At 49.5% G+C, this 10,927-nt stretch overlaps 1 protein-coding gene across 4 annotated transcripts in view; it reads left to right on the top strand.

Moving 5' to 3' along the window:
• The first annotated feature begins 16 nt into the window (after nucleotides 1-16).
• The window catches only part of LOC125971906 (dehydrogenase/reductase SDR family member 13), a 32,812-nt gene continuing 21,901 nt past the window's right edge, over nucleotides 17-10,927 (top strand). The window contains exons 1-3 of one of the 4 annotated variants that reach the window (XM_049725062.2): nucleotides 17-358; nucleotides 10,255-10,373; nucleotides 10,580-10,703. In XM_049725062.2, the coding sequence (XP_049581019.1) occupies nucleotides 232-358; nucleotides 10,255-10,373; nucleotides 10,580-10,703 (370 nt within the window). In that variant the 5' untranslated portion in view covers nucleotides 17-231. The remainder of the gene's footprint in view (nucleotides 359-10,254; nucleotides 10,374-10,579; nucleotides 10,704-10,927) is intronic. The other 3 variants (XM_049725063.2, XM_049725065.2, XM_049725069.1) reach the window with 3 other exon arrangements.

Genomic DNA, 10,927 nt, shown 5'->3' with positions numbered 1-10,927 from the left:
CATCGATATTTCAGCAGTTGTAAAACTTGTAACCCCACAGAAAAGTGGCAACCCCACCCTTAAGCCAAAGCAACGTTACGGTACGCTCCGTGAAGTCGATAAATAGCGACATCGGCTGTCCCACTAATGTAACAGCGTTAAGCTCACTCTGGCCTAAATACGTAAATTTGAATGTTGTAACCGGAATTACTTTATTGCAGTCGACATGCTAGCTTGATAGTAGTGACGGAGATGGTGGTACTGCTTGGTTCCGTGGCGATAGTCGTCGCTTGCTATGTCTTAGTATATTATTTTGGGTTCAAGGGAGTGAGGTGCTTTACTCCAGTGAAGCTGGGGGGAAAGACGGCCATCGTGACAGGTAATGTTTTCTTATCAAGGGCTTTTTTTCTACATTTAATTGGAACCGTGACGGGAACAACCAGAAACAGTTTATTTGTTTACTTCAACACGAAATATGTTTTGTACAGTACTTTAAACACATTTGACAAGACGTTGTATCATGTATACGACCTGTATCCGATAAAAATGTTAACTTTAGCACATTTAGTGGGCACTCTTATCATCCTGCTGATAAGGCGTTCTGAAATTTGTAACATTCTGCCAGATCCACATCGTGTTATACGCTATGGCAAGCCATTTGAGCTTCCATATCCTTGAAATCAGACATTATTGATTACGTACTTTAGACTTAGACTTAGACTTAGACAAACTTTCCATGTGCAGACAAAACGAAATTTCGTTGCATACGGCTTACAACAAAGTACTGATATTGTAGTTGAATAGAAGTAACATATCCTATAGAAAAAAAAAAAATATATATATATATAAAAATAATTATAAAGTGCAGCAGTGATAATTATGCAATAGTGCCAGTAGGCAAAACAGTATTTAAGAGTGTGCAGAGGAATGCTAAACCATGTATTAAACTTCCATTTAAAGGGTTTATACAAGTTCAGTAAAGTTGGTAGTGCGAGATAGTGCAAGATAGAGGTCCGTAGTGTCATAAAGTACAGTTCTGTGAATGTGTGATGCAGAGTCCAGTTTAGAGCTCAACAGTTCTAGTGTTCAACAGTCTGATGACAGCAGGGAAAAAGCTGTTGCAGAACCTGGTGGACCTGCAGTGGATGCTGCGAAACCTCTTCCCAGATGGCAGCAGGGAGAACAGTCCATGGTGGGGGTGTGATGGGTCATTGATGATGTTACGGGCACGTGACATGCAGCGCTGAGATGAAATGTCCTGAATGGAGGGAAGAGGAGCCCCTATGATCCTCTCTGCTGTCCTCACCACTCTCCTCACGTTCTTCCTATCGGAGGCGGTGCAGCTTCCACACCACACAGAGAGACAACTTGTCAGAATGCTCTCTATGGTGCTCCTGTAGAACGTCCTCATGATGGGTGGGGGCAGGTGGGCTCTCCTCATCTTCCGCAGGAAGTACAAGCGCTTCTGTGCCCTCTTGACCAGTGCCGTGGTGTTCACAGTCCAGGTGAGGTCTTCTGTGATGTGGACTCCCAGGAATTTGGTGCTGCTGACCACCTCCACAGCTGAGCTGTTGATGATCAGTGGAGCGTGGTGAGGCTGGTTTTTCCTGAAGTCGACGATGATTTCCTTCGTCTTCTCCACATTCAGGATCAGGCTGTTGTCTCTGCACCAGCCCACCAGCTGCTCCACCTCCTCTCTGTAGTCCAGGTTGATGTTGTCTCTGATGAGCCCCACCACCGATGTGTCGTCTGCAAACTTCACGATGTGATTGGTGGTGAACCTGGGGACACAGTCGTGTGTCATCAGGGTGAACAGCAGGGGGCTCAGGACGCAGCCCTGAGGGGAGCCTGTGCTGAGGGTGATGACATTAGAGGTGTTCTGTCCGACCAGGACTGACTGAGGTCTGTTGGTGAGAAAGTCTAGCAGCCAGTTGCGAAGGGGGGTGTTGAAGCCCAGGTGTTTCAATTTTCCTACCAGATGCTGTGGGATGATGGTGTTAAACGCTGAGCTGAAGTCCAGGAACAGCATCCGTACATGGGTGTTCTTCTCCTCCAGGTGAGCCAGGCTCAGGTGAAGAACGGAGGAGATGGCGTCCTGAGTGGAGCGGTTTTGCCGGTAGGCAAACTGGAACAGGTCGAATGTTGGGGGGAGTCTGGAAACGATGTGATCTTTAAGAAGCCTTTCGAAGCACTTCATCATGATTGGAGTCAGTGCAACAGGTCGGTAATCATTAAATGAGGTGATTTGAGGTTTCTTCGACACCGGAATGATCGAGGCAGTCTTGAAGCACGCTGGCACTGTGGCTTGGCCCAGCGAGGTGTTAAAAATGTCTGTGATGACACCAGCCAGCTGACCTGCACATTCCCTGAACACACGCCCAGGAATGTCTTACTTTGTCTTACTACTTGCACAGAAACTCTAACAAGTCACTCATTTTCATCAACATATAAACTAGTCAAATGTGAATTATTCCAACATGACAGTGACGTATGATTTTCTGCACAAGTTTTTTCATCACACACGCGCGCACCCACCCCCCCCCCCCCCCCCCCCCCCCCCCCCCCGAGGTTCTCTGGTGGTGTTGTTCAAGAGCTCTTAGGTGCCTGCTGTAGGTTGTCCATGATTCTGCCCCATAAAGTTAGGTGGGGAGAACCACAGCTTTGTAAACCAGGAGCTTGGTGTCAACCCGGAGGTCTCTGTTTTCAAAGACTCTTTTCCGGAGTCTGGCGTACGCTCCACTGGCACAGCTCAGGCGATGGTTGACCTCAGAGTCAATGTCCGCTTTGGAGGAGAGAAGGCTGCCGAGGTAGGGGAAGTGGTCAACATTTTCAAGTGCAGTGTTGTCCACATTTATGATGGGCGGACTAGATGGCTGGTTGGGAGGGGGTTGATGTAGCACCTGGGTCTTCTTGATGTTCACGGTCAGACACAGGGCTCTGTATGCCTTAGCAAAGGCGTTCAGGATGCCCTGGAGGTCTTCTGCAAAGTGTGCTGCAATGGCATTATCGTCCGCATACTGGAGCTCCATGATCGTGGTGGTTCTGATCTTGGTTTTGGCTATGAACCTGTTAAGGTTGAATAGCCTGCCATCAGTTCTGTACCAAATTGGGATTCCCTGTGGTAGTTCTACCCCAATGAGGTGGAGTATGGCGGCAATGAAGACAGAGAACAGGGCGGGTGCAATGATGCATCCCTGTATGACCCTTGTCTCTACAGTGAAAGGCTCAGTCAAGGAGCTGTTGTTGAGCACTGTGGCTGTCATTCCGTCATGTAATAATGTATTCTGACGTATTTATCCGGGCAACCATACCTCAGAAGGATGCTCCATAGGGCCTGGCGATCCGTGTCAAAGGCCTTTATCAGGTCTATGAAAGCCATGAACAAAGGCTGTTTATGCTCACGGCATTTCTCCTGGAGTTGGCGTGCTGTAAAAATCATGTCTGCAGTGCCTCTAGATGAATGAAAACCGCACTGCGATTCTGGGAGAACTTTCCAGACAATCTGCAATTCTTTTAATGACACATGAATTTGATGCACAATTTGTCTTTGCGGACCACATAAAATGATGTGGCTGGCTGTATCTGCCCCCGGGCCTTGAGTTTGACACCTGTGGTTTAGATCGAGGGTGTCTCCATGAACCCTTGAGTTTGTTCTTCTGGCGAAAGATGGTATTGGTGATGATAAGGTCGTATTGAGCACATTTGCTAAGAAGCAAAACCCCGTTGGAGTTGATGTTTCCAATGCCTTCCTTTCTAATGGTGCCCTTCCAGAGGTGGTGGTCTCGGCCCACTCTGGCATTGAAATCTCCCAACATAATGATCTTGTCCTCCTTGGGGATTTTTGACAATACCTCATCCAGACAGGAATAGAAGGTCTCTTTTTCTTCCTTATCAGAAACGAGGGTAGGTGCATAAGCACTAAGAACTGTTGCCATCTGGTTGTTGGCCAGCACCAGATGGAGGGTCATCAGGCGCTCACTGATTCCCACAGGGAGTTCAGAGAGCTGACTGATCAGTTGGTTCTTGATGGCAAAACCAACCTCATGGATCCTAGGCTCATCTGTGGCCTTTCCCTCCAGAAGAAAGTGTATCCACCCTTTTCCTCCTTCAAAGGACCTTCCTCTGCCCGTAGGGTTTCTGAAAGAGCAGCTATGTCAATCCGGCATCTTCTCAGTTCCCTGGCAATGATGGCGGTTCTCCTCTCCGGCCTATCACTGGTTGCACTGCCCATTAGTGTGCGCACATTCCAGGCTCCAAAATTCATGTTTCTGTGTTTTTGACCGCATATTGGTGATCCCTCTGAACACGATAATCCAGTCGGGAGGTTTGAAGCAGGCTATGTTTAGGGCATCCTTTGCCCCTTCCCCATCAGGGGTGAGCTGAATGGATCCTAAAAAGGGCTGCTCAGTTGTGGATGCAGCTCCTGAAGAGCTCTTTCTGCCTCGGTCCAAGAGCTCAACGATCAGCTAACATCCACCGCCTGATGTGCCAGCTTGTGACCAGGGGCTTCCAGACTTCACAATCCTGCCCCTGTCGCCACTTACTGGTCGCCACAGGACTTTAATCCGGGATGTAAGGTGGATTCCTTGAAAAAGACGCCTGTGTGTGACTTTGTTTAAAGTGGGGAGACTGGTGCACTGACAGTCACCACACTATCCTTGACAGATCGGGGTCAGAATCCAGTGGCATGGAGACCAAGACGACTGGTGACCCTTTTCTGCCGCAGCCTTCATCCACCTTCCCAGCCATTGTGACGCCTCCCCTTAGGTCAGCCATCATCCTCCGCCTGGTCCACCGTTGAGGTCTTCACTATTTACCCATAGCTGGAGCTTTTTACCCAACCGCCGGGACAGTGGTTGATGGGCAGTAGGGCGTGTCCATGCACCGGCGGGCCTACATGCCGCATCTCTGGGCCCCACTGCTGCTCCGAGATCCTGCACAACTTAGCCTGGGACCGCAGGGTGCCATTTGCTTAGTGTGGCCACGAGGAGGCGTGTGCAAGTCTTGGCAATGGAGAGGCTGTGTATCGCCTGAGGAGGCTAATGCACTCGGCTCCTCTTTTCACCCCCGGAAACAGAGGGCTAGCCGGTGGCGGTAGCTGAAAGCAGAAAAGTGGCAGCATGCAGCATGCACAAACTACAGGCACTACTACTCCAACACTACTGACGCATCACATGCCCTGTGTGCTGATGGAAAACACACACACAACACACGTACACACACACACACACACACACACACACACACACACACACACACACACACACACACACACACACACACACACACACACACACACCGTCATATGCGGGAATCGCGTTCCTTTAGGATTTATGTAAGCCAGGGGTGTCCAAACTTTTTGCAAGGAGGGCCAGATTTGATAAAATGAAGGGGCCCTTTATTATTATTACTACATTTAATAGTATTATTATTCTATTAAATCTTTAAACAAGTGAATGTTGCTCTTGTCATTTACAATATCTTTCAGAAAGTAATAGTTTGTGTCACGTCTACAGGTCCCCTTTGTGAGTCGTCACCTTATCGTGGTGGAGGGGTTTGAGTGTCCCAATAATTCTAGGAGCCATGTTTTCTGTGGCTTCATGGCCCTGGTAGGGTCACCCATGGCAAAAGCGTCCTAGGTGAGGGGCCAGACAAAGCACGGCTCACAAAACCCCTTATGAAGAAAAATATATATGGACTCAGTTTTCCCTCGCCCGGACGCGGGTCACCGGGGCCCCCCTCTAGAGCCAGGCCTGGAGGTGGGGCTCGAAGGCGAGCACCTTCGCCCATGAGGCCCGGCCGGGCACAGCTCGAAAAGGAAACATGGGTCCCCCTTCCCATAGGCTCACCACCTGTGGGAGAGGCCAAAGGGGTCGGGTGCAAAGTAAGCTGGGTGGCGGCCAAAGGCAGGGACCTTGATGGTCCGATCCCCGGCTGCAGAAGCTGGCTCTTGGGACATGAAATGTCACCTCTCTGACTGGAAAGGAGCCCGAGCTGGTGTGCGAGGCAGAAATGTCCCGACTAGACATAGTCGGACTTGCCTCCACACACTGTTTGGGTTCCTGTACAAGCCCTCTCGAGAGGGGCTGGACTCTATTCCACTCTGGAGTTGCCCACAGTGAGAGGCGTCGAGCAGGTGTGGGTATACTTATTGCTCCCCAGCTGAGAACCTGCACATTGGGGTTCACCCCGGTGAACGAGAGGGTAGCCTCCCTCCGCCTTCGGGTGGGGGGGGGACGGGTCCTGACTGTTGTTTGTGTCTATGCACCAAACGGCAGCTCAGAGTACCCACTCTTTTTGGAGTCCTTGGAAGAAGTGCTAGAGAGCACTCCTTCTGGGGACTCCATCGTTCTACTGGGTGACTTCAATGTTCACGTGGGCAATGGCAGTGAGACCTGGAAGGGCGTGATTGGGAGGAACGGCCCCCCCGATCTGAACCCGAGCGGTGTTCTATTATTGGACTTCTGTGCTCGACACGGATTGTCAATAATGAACACCATGTTCAAACATAAGGGTGTCCATGTGTGCACTTTGCACCAGGACACCCTAGGCCGCAGTTCGATGATCGGCTTTGTAGTCGTGTCATCGGAATTGCGGCCGCATGTTTTGGACACTCGGGTGAAGAGGGGGCGGAGCTGTCAACTGATCACCACCTGGTAGTGGGTTGGATCCGATGGTGGGGGAAGATGCCGGTCCAACCTGGCAGACCCAAACGTACTTTGAGGGTCTGCTGGAAACGTCTGGCATCCCCTGTCAGGAAGAGCTTAAACTCCCACCTCCGGCAGAGCTTTTCCCACGTCCCGGAAGAGGCGGGGGACATCGAGTCTGAGTGGACCATGTTCCGTGCCTCCATTGTTGAGGCAGCTGACCGGAGCTGTGGCCGTAAGGTCATTGGTGCCTGTTGTGGCGGCAAACCCCGAACCCGCTGGTGGTCACCGGTGGTAACCAGCTGACGAAGGAGTCCTATTGGGCTGTTTTTGCCTGCGGGACTCCAGAGGCAGCCGACGGGTACCGGATGGCCAATTGGAACGCGGCTTTGGCGGTTGCTGAGGCAAAAACCCGGGAGTGGGAGGAGTTTGGCGAGGCCATGGAGAATGACTTCCGGGCGGCTTCGAGGAAATTCTGGTCCACCATCCGGCGTCTCAGGAGGGGGAATCAGTGCACCGTCAACACTGTTTACAGTAGAGATGGCATGCTGCTGACCTCGACTCGGGACGTTGTGAGTCAGTGGGGAGAATACTTCGAAGACCTCCTCAATTCCACCAGCACGCCTTCCATTGTGGAAGCAGGGCCTGTAGACCCTGAGGTGGACTCTCCAAACTCTGGGGTCGAAGTCACTGAGGTAGTTAAAAAAACTCCTCGGGGGCAAGGGCCCAGGGGTGGATGAGATCCACCCGGAGTTTTTAAAAGCTCTGGATGTTGTGGGGCTGTCATGGCTGACACGCCTCTACAGCATTGCGTGGACATCAGGGACGGTGCCTCTGGATTGGCAGACTGGGGTGGTGGTTCCCCTCTTTAAGAAGGGGGACCGGAGGGTGTGTTCCAACTACAGAGGAATCTATTCAGGGGTGCTGGAGAGGAGGGTCCGTCGGGAGGTCGAATCTCGGATTCAGGAGGAGCAGTGTGGTTTTCGTTCTGGCCGTGGAACAGTGGACCAGCTCTATACCCTCGGCAGGATCCTCGAGGGTGCATGGGAGTTGCCTCAACCACTCCACATGTGTTTTGTGGACTTGGAAAAGGCGTTCGACCGTGTCCCTCGGGAAGTTCTGTGGAGGGTGCTTCGGGAGTACGGGTGACGAACCAACTGATAAGGGGGGGTTTGGTCCCTGTATCATCGATGCCAGAGTTTGGTCCGCATTTCCGGCAGTAAGTAGGATTCGTTCCCAGTGAGGGTTGGACTCCGCCAAGGCTGCCCTTTGTCACCTATTCTGTTCATAACTTTTATGGACAGAATTTCTTGGCGCGGCCGAGGTGTTGAGGGTGTCCGGTTTGGGGACCTCAGCATTGCGTCTCTGCTTTTTGCAGACGACGTTGTGCTGCTGGCTTCTTCAAGCCGTAATCTCCAGCGCTCACTGGAGCGGTTCGCAGCCGAGTGTGAAGCGGTCGGGATGAGGATCTGAGTCCATGGTCCTCAGTCGGAAAAGGGTGGAATACCCTTTCCGGATCGGGGATGAAATCCTGCCCCAAGTGGAGGAGTTCAAGTATCTTGGGGTCTTGTTCACGAGCGAGGGCAGGATGGAGCGTGAGATCGACAGGCGGATCGGTGCAGCGTCGGCTGTAATGCGGACTCTGTACTGGTCCGTTGTGGTGAAGAGAGAGCTGAGCCAAAAGGCAAATCTCTCAATTTACCGGTCGATTTACGCTCCTACCCTCACCTATGGTCACAAGCTATGGGTCGTGACCGAAAGAACAAAATCCCGGATACAAGCGGCTGAAATGAGTTTCCTTCGCAGGGTGTCCGGGCTCTCCCTTAGAGATAGGGTGAGAAGCTTGGTCATCCGGGAGAGACTCGGAGTAGAGCCGCTGCTCCTCCACGTTGAGAGGAGCCAGATGAGGTGGCTCGGGCATCACACCAGGATGCCTCCTGGATGCCTCCCTGGCAAGGTGTTCCAGGCATGTCCCACAGGCAGGAGACCCCGTGGACGACGCAAGACGCGCTGGAGAGACTATGTCTCTCGGCTGGCCTGGGAACGCCTTGGGATCCCCCGGGATGAGCTGGAGGAAGTGGCTGGGGAGAGGGAAGTCTGGGAGTCCCTCCTAAAGCTGCTGACCCCACGACCCGACCCCGGATAAGCGGAAGAAGATGGATGGATGGATGGATGGATGGATGGATGGATGGATGGATGGATGGATGGATGGACGTCTACAGGTTCATAACATCAACAGTATTAACATGGCCACTTCGTAATATTTAATATTAAGTAATATTTACTTTTGATTTACTTTTGACTCACAGCCCCGTGTGAAGAATCGCTGTTGTGGTGCCAGTCAGATTGGAGCTGCTTCACTTCATCAGCGTGGTCACTCCCTGTTAGCTTGTCGTATGGGTTAGCATGTTTAGTCTGATAGGTTGAAATCCTTAAACAAGGCAACTGTCTCTTTAGAAATTAGACAAACATAATTGCCTTGATTTTCAGTGAAAACGTATTGTAATTCCCATTTCTCTTGAAAGCGACGGCCCTCAATGTCAACTTTCCTCGTTTTCTTAGCAGTCGCCATGGCAGAAATGAGCGGAGAAGGGTAGTGCTGCCACCTTTTGGTAATAGGAGGAATTACAGTTTCAAGTTTCATGATTTTTTGTTAATTCAGTTTGACAGTGCAGGCGGGCCATAAATAATACATTATAAGACCGAAGCTGCGGGCCGTATGAAATATGACCGGGGGCCGGATTTGGCCCAAGGGCCGGACTTTGGACATGCCTGATGTAAGCTGAATTTATCATATGCCGTTATATATTCATTTGAAATTAGTAAATTTGACTCACATTACCCCTAAAGTTCACGTACGTATGGGGTACCACTGCCTATCCGAAAAGGAGGTGCTTTAAACGGCCACACTCAGCTGAAGGGTCAGTGCTCCCAGTCTTCCATGCTCTTGCGAGCTGTCTGTGACTTTTGTTTGTAAATTTCTATTTTTAGAAACTAGGTTTCTTTTCAGTGATTTTCGTGGAAGCAAAAAAAGACAATGCATAACAATGAAATGCGGAAATTAAGGTGATGGATGGATGGACAGGTGGATAAATAGATACCAGATAGAAACTAGATAGATACTGTATAGATAGATAGATAGATAGATAGATAGATAGATAGATAGATCATTTATACCGGGGTAAATTCAGTTTTCCAGCAGCATTCATACCGCATAGTCGCTACATAAAAAATATACTGATGACGGGCACAACTCAATAGGCTTCTAGAAAATGCAAGGACTACGTACCGCTAAGCACAGAAGTTATGGAATTACTCAGGAAGCCCATATGAGCATTCCAACTGCAAATAGCTGATGAATATTCTGTATGATGGCTGACGGTTTCATTGGTCCACCGCGACATGTTCAGTAATTTAATTGGTCAAATGTGATGAGAATTGTGAGATGAGTCTTTGGATGGTTTAAGAGCATCAGTAAAAACCACATATTAATTAAAATTAATCTAGTCTGGAAATATAGCATACAAAAAAAAATAATTTGAGATGTGGGCAAATACTTTTTTCATGGCACTGTATTTAAGATACAACGTATTTTCTATGTGGTGTAACAAGTGGTATTTATTTTCAGGAGGCAACACGGGTATTGGTAAAGCCACAGCTCTGGAATTGGCTAAGAGAGGTTCCAGGGTCATTTTAGCTTGCCGTAACCAGAAGAAAGCTGAAGCTGCTGTGTTAGACATCTGCAGAGTAAGAAATTGCAAGTGCTACAATATTATGTTCAACTAATGTGTTTGTATTGTGAACTCCACTGTATCATAAAGAGGGATGTTATTTTAACTGTCTTGACAAACGTACTTTTGAAAGTGCAATGTTTTTGACAGTGTCAATCGAAACTTAAAAGTCATTGAATTGAGACTTTGCCTCACAGCCTCACAAGCATTCTTGTCTCCTAGGAGAGTGGGAACAATCAGGTTGTGTTCATGCAGTTGGATCTTGCAAGTCTTCAGTCTGTACGGAGGTTTGCTGAAACCATCTTAAAAACTGAGCTCAGAGTGGACATTCTTATCAACAACGCAGGTAAAATGGATTAAGTAAATCAAATTATCACATTTCACAGAATAATCTACCACGAGCTATTCTTAAATTGCGTGAGTTCAGGTACCCCCCCCCCCCGCCCCACCATACACACACGAACACAAACACGAACAAAAACAAGCAGACTCTTTTTAATTATCTTTTTCTATTAATATTATTTTCACTAGGTGACTTTAATAAGCCGCTGTATGAGAGAAAAGGTCCAC

This window comes from Syngnathus scovelli, chromosome 7 (genome assembly GCF_024217435.2).
Source record: "Syngnathus scovelli strain Florida chromosome 7, RoL_Ssco_1.2, whole genome shotgun sequence".
Classification (NCBI taxonomy): Eukaryota; Metazoa; Chordata; class Actinopteri; order Syngnathiformes; family Syngnathidae; genus Syngnathus; species Syngnathus scovelli.
Note: the sequence above shows the minus strand (reverse complement) of the source record. Positions and strands in the feature narration are given on the sequence as shown.